General features: G+C 38.1%; 1 protein-coding gene across 1 annotated transcript in view; it reads right to left on the bottom strand.

Moving 5' to 3' along the window:
* Positions 1-21,950, bottom strand: part of DCDC1 (doublecortin domain containing 1) — a 421,814-nt gene that overhangs the window by 66,092 nt on the left and 333,772 nt on the right. Inside the window, 6 exon segments of the mRNA XM_043516908.1 lie at positions 601-754; positions 4,115-4,252; positions 6,178-6,275; positions 7,351-7,461; positions 14,017-14,198; positions 17,216-17,339. Of these exon segments, the coding sequence (XP_043372843.1) occupies positions 601-754; positions 4,115-4,252; positions 6,178-6,275; positions 7,351-7,461; positions 14,017-14,198; positions 17,216-17,339 (807 nt within the window).

Genomic DNA, 21,950 nt, shown 5'->3' with positions numbered 1-21,950 from the left:
CCATACATGTGGACACCTCACTGGACAGTATATTGTCCAAATTAAATAGATTTCAGCATTTCTGAAGCTAAAATCTGGGCTACCTTGCAAGTTTTTTTCCATCTCTCACCAGCACTGTTCAGTGTATTTATCCTTCTATGTTCCTGTTATTTATCTTCCATTGCATATCAGCATTCTTTTGTTCTTATCTTGCTCTCCATCTGCCCTCCCCACTTCTGGCGTCAACTCATAGTTTATTTCATTCTTCCCAATTTCTGTCTATAGCTTCTAGTAGATCAGTCTAACAAAGGCACTAGTAATTTCACACGCTGAGAAGGCACACAACAGATACAAACAATGACAATATTGTTGCCAGTTTGCACCTGTTTAGTATTTTTTTATCAGCAAGTAATTTGAAAATATGTAAACTGCTGCAACCTGGATGTTCAACAAAAGTCCTTTTTTCTAGCGTGTCCATCACTTACAAATATGAACAATACACATTCATTACAATGGTAGTGATTTTATAAGCACTTGCAGTGGTATATTTTATGTATCTATTTCTGCTTATACCTACATTTATGTAATACAGCTGTTGTGAAGATATTTTGGATTACTTACAGATCTGAATCATTTTTTATATTCAGAAAAATTTCTTCTGTTTGATTTTCCTGCAGCTCCTCAGTTAGTTTTTCTTCTTCAAAAGCCACAACACCTCTATCCACAAAAAGTTTGGCTCCAGCAGCAATATTGCTCCTTACTCCTAAAACTAGAACTAAATGCAAGTTTACATAATGATATTTACTGCTAAATACTGTATATTTACACATTATAATCAGCAGTACAAGTAGGGGGGTCCAGTACGCCGTACCAGTAAGATATTTCTAGCTGGTACGGCACAAGAAAGACACAGGAGGAGCAGAACATGGGGCTGCTAGGCAGCCCCATGCCAGGAGCTCCTCTGGCACAGCTGTACCACCCCCAGCCATTTCACCCAGGGTCTCCTCCGTCTGTACAACAGCAGCCCCACCGAAGGACAGGGCTGGGGGTGGTACAGCCGCCAGAGGAGCTGCCAGCATTTTTAAACTAATTTATGTTTATGTTCTTTGCCTTTTTTGTTGATTTGATTTAACTGACTGCAGCTTGGACCCATGACAGACCTAGGCTACTCAAACTGGGACTTTGCACAAGGTGGTGCCCATCACCATTCACAGCCGCCAGAGGAGCTGCCAGCGTTCTGCTCCTTTCCCCAGTGCCCCCTCACATAAATGAGTTAAAAAAACCCTTAGTCCTCAGTGATTTCATCTCCACCTATTCTCCTGGTGTCTCCAAGGACTTATAAGTCTCTCAGAGGTTAAGTGACTTGTCCAAATTCACACTGCAAGACAGTGGCACATCTGAGAGTAGAATTCTGATCTTTTAGCTTTCAGTTCTTTTGCTTTAAGCACTCAGTACACCACTCTGTTTACTATTTCAATGGTTCACAGGTATTAAGGTTACTTTTTAGTAAATATTTCTCCTCTATATTGTAAAACAGAGACTTACCGTCATTCATAGAGTGAAACATTTTTTTCCCCAGATGAGACTTATTTTTATATAAGGAAAAAAGGGATATTCATTATGGCAGAGTACAAGGTCCTCATTTTCCTGCAGTCTAATGGTAACAATATAACTATGCCACATAGAACACCTATACGTCATATATATTGCACAAGGTATTAGTTCCCTTTTCTGCCTAACAACTTATTTTATCAATATTTAAAAATAAATTAAGATCTGGAACATACTATGTATTTGCTTAATGCCTAAACATTTTTGGCTCTGAAATGTCAGCATCCTGACTTGGGCAGCTGGGACTGGGTCAGAGGAGGATCAAACATGAGGCTAACAATAGCAGGGGAATCTGTAGTCAAGTTCCAGGCAGGGGTATGTACCAAGGATCAGAATCCAAGTCACATTTCGGGGTCTGGTTAGGAGGTAAGGTCAAAGCCATGCATTCAAGAACAGGGACCTGGATCAGTCATGGCAGCTATAGGAAATACACACGGTTGCCTGGACGCTGCCTGAAATGCCTCTTAGGTTTATATAGGGCAGGGAGTCTACCAGGAGTCATGAGGATGCTGCCTGTTTGACCCCTTGAAGTGGGACTTCCCATGGTCTGTGTCCTCAGCTGGTCATGAGTAGTGGAGCACAATCTATTTACAGTTGCTGCCAGGTGGCAGTATGGAGTGGGCTACTGCCTACCAGCTCTGTAAACACAATAGCAAACTACTAATGTGGGCATTGCTCTTTATTTAACAAGGGGCTCTGTGTTTCAGAGCTGATGCAGGGGTTGATCATGAGAAGCGGATAATATTTTTACCTGAAAAAATGAACTAAATCCTTAAAGGTAAAAACTTTATGAATTAGCAGAGAAGGATCAGTCATCTCTGCAGTATGGTGGATCTATGTTTGGGGAAGAGGTTGGTCAGAGTCAAGGGGACATGCATCAATTCCACACCACCCTGATAGGGAATACTTGAGAAAGTTAATACACACAGAAAGCTTAATTTATAGACTGGTGTTTTTAGATATGTTAAAATTGCATTTTTCAAAGACATGTTATTTGCTAATAACATCTGTACACTTTTTGGTAAGATATTATTACACTGTATGTAAAGTATGCTTAGCTTTCCATTTAATAAGGTATGACAATTCTTGATTATTAATTAGATACCAGTTGGTTACTGAACTATAGTTATTGTTTAGATAGAACCTAATCCTGCAAACTCTTAGTCACATGAGACATCATCGGTACTGCTCATACTATTTGTATGGGTGAGGCTTTGGAGAAGATGACCTTTATGCATTTTGTAGTACATGTATTTCTATTACGTTATTCCTATATGGATGTCTTTTAATAAAATAATAATAATAATAAATAATAATAAATTATTAAATTCATATTTGGCTTTCTTTACATTAATATTAAATATTTATTGCCAAAAGCAGACACCAATGAAGATAGTTTCCTTTTAGTGTTCAAAGTGGCTGAGGATGCTGTAGTTTTATTACTGAACATAAAGAAGGTAGTCTAAAGACGCTTCTAAACCCTGGCACAAACAGGGCAGCCAGTCCTGGTCTGAACATGCCTGTAATCCTATGCATGGTACTCCATGGGATACCTCCAAATCTTGAGCAGATACTGGATTTCCTTTGGATTCAATCCTTAATGGCCTGGCATGGTGAGTATACTGTCTAAACTCCCCAAATCCCTCCTATAATTTAACCCCACCAATGCTGATCTAATTTCTGCAGCAATACACAACTTCCAAAGCTTTGCTGGTATCCAAATTCAGAAACAAGTACACATTTCAGACAATCACAACTATGCAAGCAGATCATGCCTACAGGGGAAGGTAATATCCACACAAACTGGATATCCTACATAAACACTGGCAATCAAATGAGATGGAAAAGTACAAATACATGTGCCACGCATGGAGACTACTGCGGAAAACATGACTAAATACCTAGAAAAGAAAGATTAAACCACTGATGGGCAGGTGGATTTTTTTTTAATATTTTTAAGTGGAGTGGGAGAAAGGCTACTTCTATTGGTAGTGATCCAATCAATAATTCCAGTATTAGAGATGGCAGAAAGGATTAGCCAATATGCAAAATTGTAGGGGGGGCTCTCTTACACTACTTTTAGATGGGCATGTGAATTACTTTGATTTTTTTTTTCATGATGGACTTTATTGTCCATAAACTCTTATGAATAAAAGTAAAATTATCTGTGTCTTTCTCTTTAGATGATTATTCTGAGAGTGTACTGTAGTATATAGAATTGAAGACTGGGAATACAGGACTACTGGGTTCTAATCTTGGCTGTGCCACTGACTTGCTGTGTGACCTTACACAAACCATATAACCTCATTCTACCTCAGTTTACCCATTTCTACTTTCTTTCTACAGTCGGTTGCTGTGAGATCCTTATATATACACAAGTGTGAATTATTTCTCTCATCTACCTCTGAAATACTGATTTTAACACTCATACATTTTCATAAAAAAGCAGCTATTTTTCCAAAAATATTATGAGAACACATTGAGACAATAATTCCCAAGTACAGAAAAATAACTAAATGCTTACCTTCAGGGTTACGCATGATACAGTAGGCATGAATTGCAGATATATCTGATGCTAAATTATTGAGTAGGAGACGTTTTTTGTGCTGGGCCATAGTCAAGTGTGGATCAATCCACATGTTCTCCACTGGAACAAAGACAACTTATTTATTAGCTTCATATTCACATAAGGAGATATCAAATACTATGTTCAATACATATTATAATTATGACTGTGAAAACATACTAATAATAGCTCACTTATCACCTGGTTCCCATAGTAAAAATGAAATATTAATAATACAGATATTTTAAACATATCAGTGAAATCTAACAGTCAAGGTAATTGAAAAGTAGTTCTTTTGCATCAAATGTTGAATTAAAAAGGAGAGGACAATTTGCCTTAAAAACAAAATGTCAAAAATTAGGCTTTCAAGTTTAAAAGACCTTTTAAACTTATCTGTACAGCTGAATTTATGGAGTTTATTCAAGTCAAGGTCATATGGCACTGTGGACATACAAGAAACCACCAGTGCTTAATTATTCTACCTTAGACATCTAATTGACTCTCAGAGGGGTAGTCTGGATTTGTAAAAGCGGCGAAGAGTCCTGTGGGGCCTTATAGACTAACAAACGTATTGGAGCATAAGCTTTTGTGGGTGAATACCCACTTCTTCAGATGCATGTAGTGGAAATTTCCAGAGGAAGGTATAAATATGCAAGCAAGAATCAGCCTAGGGATAAGGAGGTTAGTTCAGTCAGGGAGGATGAGGCCCTCTTCTAGCAGTTGAGGTATGAACACCAAGGGAGGAGAAACTACTTTTGTAGTTGGCTAGCCATTCAGAGTCTTTGTTTAATCCTGAGCTGATGGTGTCAAATTTGCAAATGAACTGAAGCTCAGCAGTTTCTCTTTGAAGTCTGGTCCTGAAGTTTTTTTTTGCTGCAGGATGGCTAAATCTGCTATTGTGTGTCCAGCGAGATTGAAGTGTTCTCCTACAGGTTTTTGTATATTGCCATTCCTAATATCTGATTTGTGTTCATTTATCCTTTTACGTAGGGACTGTCCAGTTTGGCTGATGTACATAGCAGAGGGGCATTGCTGGCCCATGATGTTTCCTTATTTCCTCATGCAGTACAATACCCACACGATACCCTAAGATACCCGCACGAGGAAATAAGGAAACAGATCAACAGAGCCAGATGTGTACCCAGAAGCCTCCTGTTGTGAGACAAGCCCAAGAAAGAAACCAGCAGAACTCCACTGGCCATCACATACAGTCTCCTCAGCTAAAACCTCTCCAACGCATCATCAGTGATCTACAATCCATCCTGGACAACGATCCCTCACTTTCACAGGACTTGGGAGGCAGACCAGTCCTCACCCACAGACAACCCGCCAACCTGAAGCATATTCTCACCAGCAATGACACACCGCACCATAGTAACTCTAACTCAGGAACAAATCCATGCAACAAACCTCGATGCCAAAGAGGAGAAACTGCTTGTGTAGTTGGCTAGCCATTCAGAATCTTTGTTTAATCCTGAGCTGATGGTGTCAAATTTGCAAATGAACTGAAGCTCAGCAGTTTCTCTTTGAAGTCTGGTCCTGAAGTTTTTTTTTGCTGCAGGATGGCTACCTTTAAATCTGCTATTGTGTGTCCAGCGAGATTGAAGTGTTCTCCTACAGGTTTTTGTATATTGCCATTCCTAATATCTGATTTGTGTTCATTTATCCTTTTACGTAGGGACTGTCCAGTTTGGCCAATGTACATGTAAAGTGGCTGAGGATGCTGTAGTTTTATTACTGAACATAAAGAAGATAGTTTAATTTGTTTAGAAACTGTGATCATTGTTTAATTGTTGTTTATTAACCCACAAGTGGTGATGATGCCTTAATGAGTGGGGAAGGGGAGAAAAAAGTGAGTAGAGTCAGCCACTGAAACAAATGTTGCTACACTGGGCCCACTGTATGCCATAGCACACACAAACAAAGAGCTAATGTAAGATAGTGTTTCCACCGTACAGAAATACAGCATTCTGAATTAATATTATTACTTGAGTTGCCATCTTATAAAATCTTTCTTACCAGCTGATCTCTCCCAAGGTCTTTCAAAAGAAAGAGTTCCATGCCTTTTTCAGTGAATAATCTTCGAGCAGCAGTGTGTAAATTCAACATCGCAGTACATCTTTAATCATGGAAAACAGACATACCCTTCTACATATGTTGGACATGGGGACATTAATTAAGTTATGTAGACATCTTTTTAAAATTTTTCAATTATAAAGAATATTTGCAAATGTAAAAACATGGTATTAAGCATATTGTTAAGCACTGACAATAAACTTAGCACTTTTAGAACTTAGGTACTTTTAGCTGACTTAACCACAGGATAATGAAGGAAGTACTCAACCTGATGACACTTGCTATCAAATTCCTGCTAATTTTAATAGGTGTATCGTATTAAAGCATTGAACTATGAGGTAAGAATATACTCCAATGAGTCTTGCTTTAATTTTCCGCTTTAAAATAGCAACATAAAATGTTTTTTCTATGTTTTCAACTAACATCTCTCCTTTATACTGCCATGATTCAAAATCTATTCAAGTCAGTGGAAATACTACTGTTGTCTTGAATGGCCTTTGGATCTTGTCCTCTTGCCCTGATTCAGGACAGCACTTAAGCACATATTGAAATTCAGTCCTGACAGGGATGGACTTAAGCGCTTTCCTAACCTGGGGCTTATGTGCTTACTACTAATGTTTTATTAAAATGACATGTTGTCACCTTTAATGAAAACAACTGTATCCATTACCTTTTATAGAGGTTATTTAGAAATAAAATTATATGAATGAAAACACATAAGCAATTGTATTAGATGATTTTAAAGTAAATTACAATAGTGACACTACTCATTTCCTGAGTAGGTTGTGAAACATAAACTATAGATATAAACAATGAGGTTTGGGACATGTTCAGTCTTCTGAATAGAAATGGATATCATGCTCAAAAACGTCAACCCTGGTAGTGCCTTCATTTTTAGTATAAAAATGCACATTTGCAAGTTTTAAATACAGATAACAAGGAGTTATTGTGCCTCAGATGATAGATTTCATAGAAAATTATCTAGCATTCATTTAATTTACAAAATATATTTACAATAGGCCAAATCTATTTCTAGTATAACTTCTCTAAAGACAATTCCAGTATGACAGGGATATCGATATATTAATGGAAAATAATATATGCATTTGAATGTTTACTTGTCCAAAAAGTGCTGAAATTCTATCTTGTATATTTCCATTCCAGGGTCTTCATCAGGATACATTTTCTGGTTCTCCTTTGTTTTCCGTTTCTTTTCTGGATGAGTATTTCTAAAACAAATGAATACACTTTTAATTGGCACAGTGTGCAAACTCTCAGTTATGCAAGTTAGTCTGGTTTAGAGACTCAAAAGTGTGAAAGGATTGACTTGTGCATTTTTCAGGGTCAGGAGCACACTTTACATGGAAAAATAAAACATCCCTATATATGTAATTTGGCAAGTTTTACAATTAACTTAGTCACACATTTGTGAAAACTGGATTTTTATACATGGTTGCCAATTAAATGCAAAGCTTTATTGAATACAGTGGAGCCACATCTTACGTGGGGGTTAGGTTCTAAAGTCAGTGCATAAAGTGAAAATCGCGTATAGTCAAAATTACCCTTGAAAATCCCTTAAATCGCCCATAAAGTACAGTGTACTGTACATGGTTTTGTGTATACAACCCTGTACATTAATATGTATAAATGTATACAGTAATGTGCAATATATAATAAAGAGTACATATGCAAAATATAATTTTACAGTACCCTATTTTTAATTACAGGGGTCGTCGATCCAGGAGACGGAGGTGACGGCGAGCTTGGGTGACGGAGAGGGAGTCATAGACAAAGTGGTTGGCTCTGGTTCAGCTTGAGAAGTTGATTGCGTAGGCTCATCTGCTGCTGGTTGTTTTTCCTTGAAAAACATAGTGTTCGGCAACTGTCACTGTTATCTCTTGAGCTGCTCAAACATTTCTTGATACGGTCTCAAATCGTCCGTAATATTACGTGTGATTTTGAGGCTTCGTTCCATGGAGGAATTGTATTCAGAAATTAAATCATTCAAGTGTTTCGCTGCTTGGAACACTTCAGCAAATTTATGAAGATTCCAACTTGCTGGCTCTTTCTGTTTGTCGTCATCATCTTCGTCTTCTGTAGACGATTTTATCAGTTCCTCTAACTCTTCGTTAGTCAACATTTCTCTATGGCTCTCAATTAATTCTTCAATTTCTTCCTCAAGGATGTTGACAAAACCATCACCACACACTTGCCTGGCCAACTGAACAATGCATTTCACTTCTTTGTCAATGATCAGGAAACCCTTAAAATCATTCACACATTCTTTCCATAGGTTTCGCCAACATGCATTGACTGTTTCAGGCTTGATTTCATCCATTGCCTGTTTAATATAAGTGATGCAATTGGCAAAGTTGAAGGACTTCCAACACTCCATCACATTAAGATTGGGATCAGCATCCATAGCACTACGTATCCATGAGAACGTAAGCCTCATGTACATGGTCTTGAAACAGCGAATCACGCCTTGGTCGAGAGGTTGGAGGACTGAGGTGATACTGGGGGGGAGAAAGACAACTTCGGTGTCATTATGCGCAAACTGGAGTCCTGCAGGGTGTCCAGGAGAATTGTCTATGATCAGCAACACTTTAAAGTCAAGTCCTTTTTCTTTGAGGTACCTCTTGACCTCCGTAATGAAACACTTGTGGAACCAATCCAGAAATAATGCTCCCATCACCCAAGCCTTTTTATTTGATTGCCAGAACACAGGCAGATGTTTGTTCTTGCCTTTTAGGGCACAGGGATTTGCAGCCCTGTAGAGCAAGCCTGGCTTTATTAAATGCCCAGCCGCATTGCCACAAAACAACACAGTCACACGGTCTTTAACTGCTTTGAAGCCAGGGGCTTGTCTTTCTGATTTCGAAGTGTAAGTGCAGTTGGGCATTTTTTTCCAGAAGAGCCCAGTCTTGTCAGCATTAAAAACTTGTTCTGGAAGATAGCCCTTTTCTTCTATGATTTTCTTTAATTGTTCAGGGTAGATTGTTCATTGGAAGATGGAACTTCACCAGTAGTCTGCAAGTTTTTGAGGTTGAAGCGGTTCCTAAAACTGTTAAGCCAACCTTGGCTGGCTTTGAATCCTTCTCATCAGAAGCCTGTCCTTCTTCGGCGGGAGGTTTGAACTGAGCATAGAGGCTAAGAGCCTTTTCTCGCAATGTGTTGCCATTGATAGGCATACGTTTACGGTTCATGTCTTCCAGCCATAAGTTTAATGCCTTTTCAGTCTTCACTAAAGTCTTATCACGCACCTGACTTGTGACCTTAGCAGTTATTGGAGCACTTGGTGCCACAGCTTGATGAATTTCTCTCTCTTGAATCTTGATGGCACGGATGCTAGATTCGTTGTGGCCATATTTACGTGCCATGTTGGAAACTGGCATACTGTCTCTCAATAAGTCCAACACAGCCAGATCACCGTTTCTTCAGTTGAGCACCAAATGAAGTAGTTGGCTTGTGTTTAGGGGCCACGTTGTATGAAAAATACGTACAGTATCTTAAACACTAGAATCACACTCAGCACGGCGAGATGCTCACACTATGAGAGGCACGCAGGAACTGAGACCGACTGAGGGAACAGCAGATTCATGTCTCCCATCTCACGCTCACTCCGGGGCATATGCTCATTGTGTGGAATGGTGGGCGGAATCGCCCATGCTATTTACAGGTATCTTTTTAGTTTTCTTTTTTTTTGCCGAGCGCGTATAGTTAAATTCGCATAAGTTAAATGCGTGTATGATGCGACTCACCTGTACTAGAATCAGAGTGCATTTGAATTTGTCAGAGTACAATATCAGTGGTTTATAAGCAAAGGTTAACTTTAGGATCCCGAATCCAGTCTCTATTACAGCATTGTAAATCTAAACATCAGCAGAATTACTACAAATTAACACTGGTGTATCTGAGATCAAAATTAAACTGAATTGCTAACTTAGTATTTTCTTGTATGTGACGGGGCAAAGCCAGAAAAGTAGTGGGAGATAGATATATTAGCTCCAGGCTAAACAAATTCGTGGTACCAGGATAAATGAAATGGCAGCTGCTCCAGGTCAATTAAGACACCTGGGCCAATTAAGAACTTTCCAGAAGGCAGGGAGAAGGCTAGGTTGATTGGGACACCTGAAGCCAATCAGGGGCTGGCTGAAACTAGTTAAAAGCCTCCCAGTTAGTCAAGTGGGTGTGCATGTCAGGAGCTGTGGAAAGACGTTGTGCTGTTGGAGAGACTGAGCAGTACACACCATATCAGGCACAAGGAAGGAGGCCCTGAAGTAAGGGTGAAGTGGAGCTTGAGGAAGTGAGGGCTGCTGTGGGGGAAGTAGCCCAGGGAATTGTACATGTCATGTTTCTAAAAGGTCAGCTACCATAGCTGATACTATTACATAGCTGGAGCCCCGAGTAGAGGGTGGGTCCAGGCTCCCCCCACACACCTTTGCCCCCTGATTAATCACTGAAACTGGGAGACAACAGAGACTGTGCAAGGAAGGATAACTTTTCCTCACCTCCCTCACTGGCTTATGATGAAAATGGCTCAGTAGACTGTAAACTTTGTCTCTAGAGAGAGAAGGGTGATGTGCAGGGTCACAGTGAGCCTCTGAGGCTAGCGAAATCCACCAGGAAATGCGGGACCCACGGAGGCAAGGACAGAGCTTTGTCACATGTGTGAAACCCCAATATGTCTAATATTGATCTGTTCTCATTTCATGGGGATGTATGACCTAAATCTTATAAGTGGAGATGACAACAAACCCCAAAAGGCTTACACAGCATTTTAATGTGAGAAAATTGGTAAATCATTAACTAGATTTAGCCCAATAAAAATAGGCACAACTTAATTCACTTCAGTAGAGTCATGCTTACTTGCTTGCATCTGAACTTAAATTGGTCCCAACACATTTAAATTTAACATCCATGTTTGCCAATAAAAGACAGAGACTGCAGGAAGAATATGTGTGAGCATTTCTGCTAGCTCATGCAACATGTGTTAGGTAAAACTATCACCATTAAAATATCAACGTTTACCAAATTACCATAATTCCATACACTACCTTATTATTTCCTATTGTAATCACAGGGAATTACTGCAGTATCTCAGACATTCTAGTGTGGTAACTATCAGTAAATGATGAGGTCTATTATGCAGGATATGCTTTTTATTTTGATATCAATCAAAATAGTTAAATAAATAATGGAGTCCACTGTATGTGCATGAATACTATAAGCTTGGCCATATCACATAAGGAATCAGTCAATCAATAGAAGTAATTTGGGTCATTTTCCAACAAATGGAGGCTTCTCAGCAGGAGGACAACTCATATTACAGATCAGTCTTAAAAAAGTTAGATTTAGATTTATTCAACCACAGAATCCATGGTTCACTAACAGTGTGTTTGATTCAGAATAAATGCACACAATCAATGAAATTCAGTTGAGGCTGAAATACAGAGCAATATTATTATTTATACATTGCCATAGTTGTACAGTGGCTTTGCCAAAATATAAGAAGGCAAATTCTTGCTCTGAAAGATTCATTCTTTGCTTCCATCCATTGTTTACAAGCAGTATTTATAGCATTTATATATGTCAGATCACCTAACAGTATGAAATACCCTGAGTTATCTATTGATGTGAGCATAAGTTAATGAAACTAGTGGCAAACCTTGAGGACACTAATTAATTTCTAGATGTTTAGATTTCCAGTTTCCTAATGTAGTTTGTGGATTGACTTGGAAGCACTAGGATGAGGAGGAGAGAAGTTTCTGGCTGCTGATACGCAGGACAAGTCAGGAATCTTAGAAAGAGCTAATTTTGATTGGTTTCCCCTTGCTGGAAAGTATCTCCTTCCCCTCTCAAGGTGGGGGTCAGGGTGGGGGGGTGGCAGGTGGGCCATGTCATGAGGTCAGGCCTGAAGTGGACAAGAAGCCAGTAAAGTGAGATGGCAGATAGAAATGGATGGGAAGCATGAAGCTCTCTGCCTATTTGGGGAAAGTAAGGTCTTGTGGTGCTTGTCATGGAGCTAATAAAGGGAGATGAGGCAAAGACTGGAGCCTGTCTTCTCAGTTTCATTCCTTTAGTGTAGAACTCTGAGGATGCATAATTTTTTTTCAGCATTCTATAAGTTAAATGAGATGTTCAAAATATTTTAAAGCAAAGTTTTAATACTTTACATTGGGCAAAATGTTGCTGTAATTTCAAAACACATTAAATGTTAGTGTTTGGCAAAGCATCTAGTTCAAAATAAGAATGACAGATTATCTAGTATCATTGCCTTGTGAGGGAAGGACCACCTAAGACATTAGCATAAAATGACAACAATATATTGTGAGGAGACCTGGGCCCCGACCATGCAAATGTTTTTGCACATACTTAACCCTAAATATGTGAGTAGTCCCATTGACTTCAGTGGTGTGATGACAAGAGTTAAGAGAAAAAGGTCTTTCTATTTCAAATGACATAATTCAACAGCTTCATAAAAAGTAAGCACTTAGGTAGAGCTTCAGAGATGATTTCAGAAAGGGTAAAAAATAAAAAAAGTCAGAAATTTAGGACTATTCATTAACTTTCTATGTAAAAAAGATCTGAATTATTTTAAGATCACTATACTCACATTTTAGATATAGCAGAATGAACTAATTATGAAATGTATGCCTCAAAGATTTCAATTTCAGGCTTGACTTTACTTTGAAAATTAATTTTTTACTTTATCATTTTTGCAGGCAACTCAGTGGACAGTCTATCTGAATATTACTCATTGTTCAGTGATGTATGAACTATATTTAATCAACGTGAAGAAAATAATATTAAACTATTATCAGATGCATCAAATGTTCTAAAAACCTCAAAAGAAAGGTCAAAAGGTAACATCTCTGCTAACAATATGAGAAACAATGTATTTAACTTATTCTTTATATTAAAGCCTTTCAATGAGTTATGAATTACTATCCTTTTGTCGTACAAAATGAAAATAAAAATTGTGTTCTTTTTACCAAATGTAATTTGTATTGTTTCAAGACATTTTATTCATATACATATTAGAAAGCAAAGATATTTTTTCAGTATTTTCCTAAAAAGCATTTTTAAATAACTGTTTCAGTGCTAAACAATCATTTGAATTCAGTGTAATTTTTCTGATATCAATGAACCTATACCAATTGACACAGGCAGAGGCTCTCATCTATTAGTGTGTTGAGGTGAAGAATCTTGCTGTGTCGCTTTCCAAAACCTACCAATTCCCTGGCCAAATAGAGGAGTCTGATCTCCATGATTTTAAACAGTGCTACCTAGTCAGTCATAAAACAGGAAGTTCTAAAACACAAGTGTGGCTTGCACTGTACCAGATAAGGAATGTATTGCATGTCTTGCATTCTGGCTTCAAGGAAAAGAAGCTGCTAATAAACTTGACACAATCAGCTCATAGAAATAAATTTGACACCATCAGCTCATAATGTACTGTCAACAACAAACTTTCAGCAAGCAGGCCTTTGAAAATTTAAGGTCACATATCCTAGGTTAATGACCAAAGAAGTATTCTCAGCACAAATTAGTTTGAATTAATTAATAAATAGTGTGTGAATTTTTTCTTTACTATTTCAAAGTAAGAAAAGTAGTTGTTTTGGGAGACAGTACTGTAACTTTTGCATAAATTCTTGATTAAATAATTAGTAACACATTGTAAAGTTATTCTAATTGGAGATATATGCAAGTTAAAGTGAACCATATGTCTTAAGAAATTATGTAGTTTATGACATTATTAAAATAAATTGCGATTTCCTTACTGTCTGTTGAGCACATTTGTAACATCAGGTCCAATGATGGTGATAGCCTTGCTTTTGTCCCTGTCTCCATTGTGCAAAGCCCTCAGTCTCACAGGTATATACCAATCTGACTTCTTGCCAGATGGTTTCTTAAGTGAAGGACTGTTTGGAACCAGCAATCCCTCAACTGGCCAGTCAAAATCCTTTAAATAAAATAACAAAATATTCATTAAGTTTAATACATGTAGTCCAGAAAATAATTTTGTTATTTTGGTTTTTATTTTGTTACACAAACCATTTCAATATTTTTAAAATTAACCTTAGTAAAGTTAAGGTACCACAGTGATGGCTGAGGTATAAGAACCTAGATAGATGGAAAGACAGACAAAATGAAATATTTCCAAAAGCACTTATGCAACTATCGAGTTCTGGCTTCTCAATCTTGGAAGTTTAAAAATAGGACAAAATCCTCAGAGTTCTCAGAGGAACACAGAAAGGGAGAAAGAATGCTGGAGTCTGTCAATAGTCTGAATCAGATGCCCTTTATCAGTATATAATAAATCTCAGACATGAATGACCAAAGCTACTCTATAGTTTGGAAAGGATGGATTGTGTTAAAGTAGGAGTTTTTATTATTTTTCCACCATATAGAACATATCTTAATAACTATGGTCCTGATCTTGTAAACACTTATGAACACGCTTAACTTTCTTACTGTGAGTAGTCCCATTAGGTTGTAATAGTTAAATTAAGCACACATGTAAGTCTTTTCAGGATCGGGGCCTATACTGTCTCATGGAAAATCTCCATGTGATTGCACAGCACCCTTGTAACAACAACAACTACAATCATTAAATGGGAAAGTATTATTAGGAAAATGTCTAATAAGGGAATAAGTGTTTTTTCCCTTTATTAATCACACTGTCTCCTTTTGATCTTCACTTCCTCTCCCCCTCCCACGTTATTTTGTTCCTACTTTTCCCCTTTGATCTTCTGGATATGCTGCCCAGCTACCTAGTTCCCTCTTCCCCTGGATATTCCTTTGAATTTCCATTATGGACACCTGATTTCTCTCTAATGGGAAGCTCCTGACTGATTGCTGGTGCTCAGGAGTGCCATTCTTGAGAGATGCTGCTCTTATTCTATGTGGTAGTGGCCACAGGGCAGGTAGCTTAGTGTCTCTGTTCTTTGTTTCCAGTTACCTTTTGGGGCATCCAGACTTTTTTTTCCCCCAATGAAAAGCCTAGACACCTGAGGAAGCAGAGCTGTAAAAACAAGGTAGAGGAACCAGCACCATGTGACCTGGCTGATGTTTGCAGATCTCCAGTGGCCACAGGCTATAATTTGAGTGAAGCGTGCACCTCAAGGTAGGGAGGAGGAGGAGGAGGCTTTTTCTGGACTGGCAATATCAGCTGAGTAGGTGGGGTTCAATACGTCATTGTTCCTTGTTCAGCTAGGATGGGGAGGTGATGTAAACCCTGCCCCTCCAACCTGACCCCCCTCTCATGCTTGATTAGCAGTTGCAAAGAGTTGGCAGAGGAGCCTGCCATGGTTACACGTGGCCATGGCCCTCCCCTATGCGGGGCTGGGGGTCCCAGGAGATTCAGGGTAACTAGTGGGTCCCATCTGAGATCACCCCAGGATTATAATAGAGGGCAACAGTGGTAGGCAGCAGCAGGACCCAGAGATCATGCTGTTGAATTAATTACTGGAGGAAGGAGGAGGTCCAGAAGGTCCCACACTGGTCAAGAGTTGACAAAGGGCCAGTATTATCTGGATTAATTTGAGATTAGGGCCACCCAATGAGGACTTCAGAGATGATACAATGAGAGAGCAACAAAGAGTCAATCACTTCAGGAACATAAGTACAGTGCATCAAGTTAATGTTGCTAGAGCAAACTTAGCTGCTGGAATGCCATGTTTTTAGTGCTTGATCTCACAATTTAATGCTGCATCTCTATTTTTAGGCATTTCATTTCCTACCTAATTTATTTTTTAAGGAAAAGAAATATTCCTTCCTTTGCCATAACCTGCTGGGTGTTACTGAAATAGGAATTGGTACTATAGTCCGCCAGTTCCACTATATATATGTTGAACTGTTTTAATACAGTACAAATACTGCCTTTCATTAAGAACAGATGCCTCATCTTCAATTTTTTGATTGGTAAATACTGTGAATATCGCAGATTTTAAGAATTTTTTAAAAATCTGTTTGAAATCTAGTAAAGTTCTGAATAATTTATTGTATAAATACCTTCCCCAATCTTCAAAGTTCCCTTTGCTAGTCTAGGATTTAAATCCTCATTTTCATATATTTGTAATAGAGGGGATGGAATTTTCAACTTTTGCTTTGTCAATATTAGTACATTTATACCAAATTCATGAGACTCACTAGTGGCTAACAGCACTGTGCAGCCTGACAAATAATGTTCACTTAGAGGAACAGACAACTTTCAGTTTAATTCCAGATGAAGTTTAGTTTTCATTTATAAAAAACAATCTTCTATGTCTAGGTTCAGTATGGCTGAATATTGTTTCATTTAGGATCCAGTTCGGCAACACTAACTCACTCTAAGTAGTACCTTACTCCATAATTAGACACACTGATTTATGTGTTACAGGTAGCAGAACTGGGCCTTTGTTTGTTTTTCAAAACAATCAAACAAACAAAAAATGCTGCTATCATTTAAAATAACTGAATCCTGATAAAAACCAGCTAACGTTAATAAAAATTGAAAATACATACTGCAGATTTGAAGCATGACCTATGGAATAATCTCTAGGAGAAAAATTCAGCCGTGTGCAGACAATGTCCTTTTTACTGCCAGCTAATGTTTGACTCAAAGGTGAGTATTGCTACAATCAACCATGAAAATATAAAAGCCAAAAGAAAAAATAAAGTAAATATTACCTTTTCTATGAAAAGTTAAACATTGAATTGCACATTAAATAGAACACAGTATCCATGGCAAAGTATTGGTGTTTCAGAATTAAGGACTGGTAGAACAAATCTTAAAGTTACATTTAGTTTGCAATAATTCATTAAAACAACAGACATTTTTGCACTAATACCAGCATCTATTTTCATTTATTCTTTCCAACAGGTGAAATTTGCATGGCATGTTTGGACAGTATATCACATCTGTTTGGCTTCTGCGGATGTTTAGCAAACTAAACAAACTACTGAATGTGTTGTTATTTCTTGAATGCATGAAATTACCTCATTAAGATCTCCATTTGGAAGGACAGGCCACATGTATGTCATCTTATTCCACAGCAGATTCTCCACTTAGGAATGTTTCCACTGGTTTGGTTTAATTGTCCCTTCATGCTTTATAGCCCATCTGAAAAAAATGAAGTTGAATCTCTTTTTTTATAATTACACTTCCAAATGTGAATAATTCTTGAGCAGTTAAGAGATTTCAGAGTAGCAGCCGTGTTAGTCTGTATTCGCAAAAAAGAAAAGGAGTACTTGTGGCACCTTAGAGACTAACAAATTTATTTGAGCATAAGCTTTCGTGAGCTACAGCTCACTTCACTGGATGCATTCGGTGGCTGCAACTTTCTCTCCAGAGATAGTGCAGACCAAAATCCCAGATATGGTTTGAGTATCCAACCTCTTCAGATGGGTGAGCTAACACCCTGGATCAAAAACTCCTGAAGCTGGAGATTTGAAATCCACCTCTCAATCTTAACTTCCCCAAATCTTGAAATGTTCAGATTTGACCCATGTCAGAGATTTTTTGAGCTTTGAAACTGGGTCCTGATCCTGCAATTGACTGTGTGTAGTTGCACTCAGTTGCAGGATCAATGCCTGGAATTCTGACATGAGTTTTGATCCTTCTCTTTGAATGGTTCCTTGACAATACATGTTGAGAGTGATGGAATGCACACCATGTTAGTCATTAAAGTAATTTTCATATTGTGCCTAGTTACATACCACATTGAAATAAATGATAAGTAGCTATGAGTTGCAAGGTTAAAGTGCCATTAACGACTATCTACAAGCATCAGAATGTAATGCAATTTCAGTGCTCATTTAAAAAGAGAAAAAATCAAGGAGTAATCCTTTATAAATACATAAATATAGGCCCCAATATAGAAGGGGCTTAAGCACATGCTTAACGACAAATGTGTTTAAGTCCCATCAATTTGACTTATGCATATACTTAAATTTAAGAACTTGCTTAAATATCTCTTCATACAATGAAGTGAGTTGTAGCTCACGAAAGCTTATGCTCAAATAAATTTGTTAGTCTCTAAGGTGCCACAAGTACTCCTTTTCTTTTTGCGGATACAGACTAACATGGCTGCTATTCTGAAACATCTCTTCTGAATAGAGATGCTCTCCTGATTTTCAGCCATAATATCCAATATATTGTTCAACTATAGATACAGGACATCTTAACATAAAACTTTCTTTGGCTTACTTGCTCTACAGATTCCAGGTTTATTAAAATGACAGAAGATTTTGATTTATAATCTTGATTATTCATCCTGAATAGAATCCCTAGAATAGAAACTAAGTATATATATTCTTAGTAATTTGTATTTTGTATGGGGAGGTACTTGCTTTCCATGAATTTCTGCAAGATTTCCTAAAATCCCCTGTTGAATATTTCAGAATATCAGAACATCTTCCAAAAAGAATATAATTTATCAGTGGTCTCCAGCACACAGACTCTACATTTCAAAAGGAGCTGTTAGAAAGAATTAGTGGAATGAACAGAATGGGAAGCAGGCCCTCCTGTGGGTTTAACTGGGACTGCTGGTTAAAACCAAGGCCACTGAGATTAAAATGTACCCATGGATTACTTGCAAATGAAATGACAGAAAAATAATAAAAGCAATTTCAGCTAGTAAATTTCAAAGAACAACATAAGAGGATCATGTATACTTGTTACACAAACTTACATAACCATCATATTTGATATCTTCTCAAAGCTCTATGACAAAGATGGAAATGTGGCAATGCAGAGCAAATGTTCTATGGCTACAGAAGAGCTGGAAGACACCATACTCTGCATAGAAACAGCGGAAGCCCTTGTACAGTTTCAGTCCAAAAAATACTGAATATTTGCAGACATGCTCTGTTTATTCCCATTTTGGTTTTCCAAAACTGAGAAATGTCTTTGTTCCTGAATGTAGTTTTTTTCATATTTGGCTATCACTTGTAAGTCAGAGCAACTGGAAATAACAGAAAATGCACTCAGGAAATGGGTTTGGTTTTGGGTTTGTAAGAACCAAGCAAGAATAGAGAGTGAACTTGTTCCATTATGTTTGCAAACCACTGTAGGAGAAGTGGATGCTGCAAAAACGTGCAGGGACCCAGTTAATAAGTACACAAAAGCTGAACCTTTAAGAAGTTACTTGTTTATTTCTATGCAAAATTAAGAATGAATAGAGAAGTGATCTTAGTTCAGTACCATACATACTCTCTGGAATCGATTCCCCACTATATGTCACTGCCATGGAGAAGTGTATATTGTGCATATAGTATATATAGCATATGGAAAAAAATCAGTTGGTATAATATATACAGGGACAGATCTGCCATTGCCTTGCACTTTTTATAATCATTAACATCAGTGTGAAGTGGCTGTAAAATGACACCAACTCATAATGAAAAGGAGTACTTGTGGCACCTTAGAGACTAACAAATTTATTAGAGCATAAGCTTTCGTGAGCTACAGCTCACTATACCCACTTCACACTGATGTTAATGACTACAGAAGATGCAGGGCAACTGAGAAGCAAGCCCACCAAATTTTAACATACAGCATATGTATTTAAGCTTGTATTGTGCATATATAGAGACTTTGAATAGAAAATGTACACAACTTACTAAATAACATACGGTAGATGTTAGTGTGATGGATGTGGAGCTGCTCTGTAATAATTTGTGAATATTGTATGTTAACCTGGTTATTAGGATGTCTACTGTATTAAGATATTGGTTTAGGAGAGAAACAAGGTTGGTGAGGTAATATCTTTTATTGGACCATCCTCTGTTAGTGAAAGAGACAAGTTTTTGAACCACATAGAATTCTTCTTCAGGTCTAGGAAAGAAAACCAGAGTGTCACATTAGGAAAAGATTGTTAAGCATAAGAGGTACCACCTTGTAAGTGGCCCATTAACACCTCTGTAGTCACAGAACAAAGGAGGGGTAGTAGGTTACAGATTGTTGTAAAGGGACATAAAACCAATACCTCTAGTGAGTTTACGATCTTTAGTGTCTAGCAAAGTTATGAATTTAAGTTCCTAAGCTCATCTTTTGAAGGTGTTGTGAAAGGTTCCTTTGAGGATGAGGACTGTGAGGTCAACATGGAATGATCATTTTGTTAAGTGTTTGCCCACAGGTGACATGGTGTTTTTGTCTTTTATCACTTTTGTGTGTGAGCATAGTGATTGTCTATGTGAGCACAGTAATTTGATCCACATAGTTGTTGGGGCATTTAGTGCATTAGATAAAGTATACCCATGTTGTGATAGGCATGTGTAAGACCCCTGGATCTTGAAAGATGTGTTGCAAGGCATATTGATCATTGTAGCAGCGGAGATATGTCTGCAGGTTGTGCATTTGTTGTTCTGGCACAGTCTAGTGCCACATTGATTTGGTGTGTGGGGAGCTTGCTTCTGACTCAGGAAGGTTGGGAGGCTGTTTGAAAACCAAAAAAGGGGTTTGCGGAGAGATTTTTTTCAGGATGTGGTCCCCATCAAATATGGGTTGTAATTGTTTGATGATATCCTGTACAGGTTTCAATGTGGGTTGGTAGGTGACTACTAGGGTGGTACGGTCAGTGGGGGCTTTTTTCTGTACCAAAGCAGGTTCTCTTGGGGTATTTGGATGGCCCGTTCCATGATGTGATCTACTTCTCTGGTGGAGTGTCCTTGTTTGGTGAAGGTGGTTTTAAGTGTGTTTAATATGTATTTTGGACTTTCTCCTCAGAACATATTTTATGGTATCTGAGTACCTCTCTGTTGACAACAGATTTCTTGCTGTGTGGGGTGGTTACTGGATCTGTGAAGGTAAGTCTGGCGATCCAGGGAGTTCTTGTATATAGTTGTCTGTTCCATAGTTGAAGCTGATCGTGGTGTCAAGGAAGTTGATGTTGATATGGGAGTGTACTAGAGAGAGTTTGATAGATGGGTGGTGGTTGTTGAAGTTGTGGCAAAAATCTATGAGGGAGTTTAGGTCATTTGTCCAGAGAATGAAATATCATTGATGTATGTCAGCTATATAATTGGTTTTATGGTGCATTTTTCCAGAAATCCTTCCTAGAGTTTAATAGCAGTTTGTACGGAAAAATGTACAGGAACAAGAAGGGGAAAGAGGTGCAGCTAGTCTTGTAATTGTGTCAGTTAGGCAGTATACTAAGGCATGTGTATTATAGTGATAACATTTTAAAATAGTATATATGTTTGGTATTATGATATATAATAACCCAGTGGTTCCCGAAGTGGGGTCTCCAGACTGTTGGTGATCCACTGTGGTTTATGCACGGGCCTATCCCTTGAGCCAGGGCCAGAATGTGCCAGATAGGGTTCCGGCACTTTTGCCAGATGGAGGATTCCATTTTGTACTCAAAATGGAGTCCTCCACACAGAGTTACCTCACTCGCACAATGCATGAGAGCTCACGTTGGCATAGGCATTCCTATGCTCGGGGGATGGGAGTGGGCTGTTCCGATAATATCAGAAATGAAAGAAATGAAAGGGGTCTGGGACACTTAGATGCCAAAGGGATTTCTGGGGAAAAAAGCTTGGGGACCACTTCATAAAACATTAAAAAATGTGTTCTAAAAATGCTCAAAGTATGCCTTTTAAAAATAGGGACATTTACAAGAAAAAATTCTCTTCTTATCTTGGCCCATTGAACACAGAGTACAGGGCCAGATTCTGCTACACTTATTTACGCTAAACAATATCTCACTCTGCAAGCAGTCCCAGTTAA

This window comes from Dermochelys coriacea, chromosome 6, assembly GCF_009764565.3.
Source record: "Dermochelys coriacea isolate rDerCor1 chromosome 6, rDerCor1.pri.v4, whole genome shotgun sequence".
NCBI classification, from domain to species: domain Eukaryota; kingdom Metazoa; phylum Chordata; order Testudines; family Dermochelyidae; genus Dermochelys; species Dermochelys coriacea.
The sequence above is the reverse complement of the archived record's forward strand: the minus strand, read 5'-3'. Positions and strand labels throughout refer to the sequence as shown.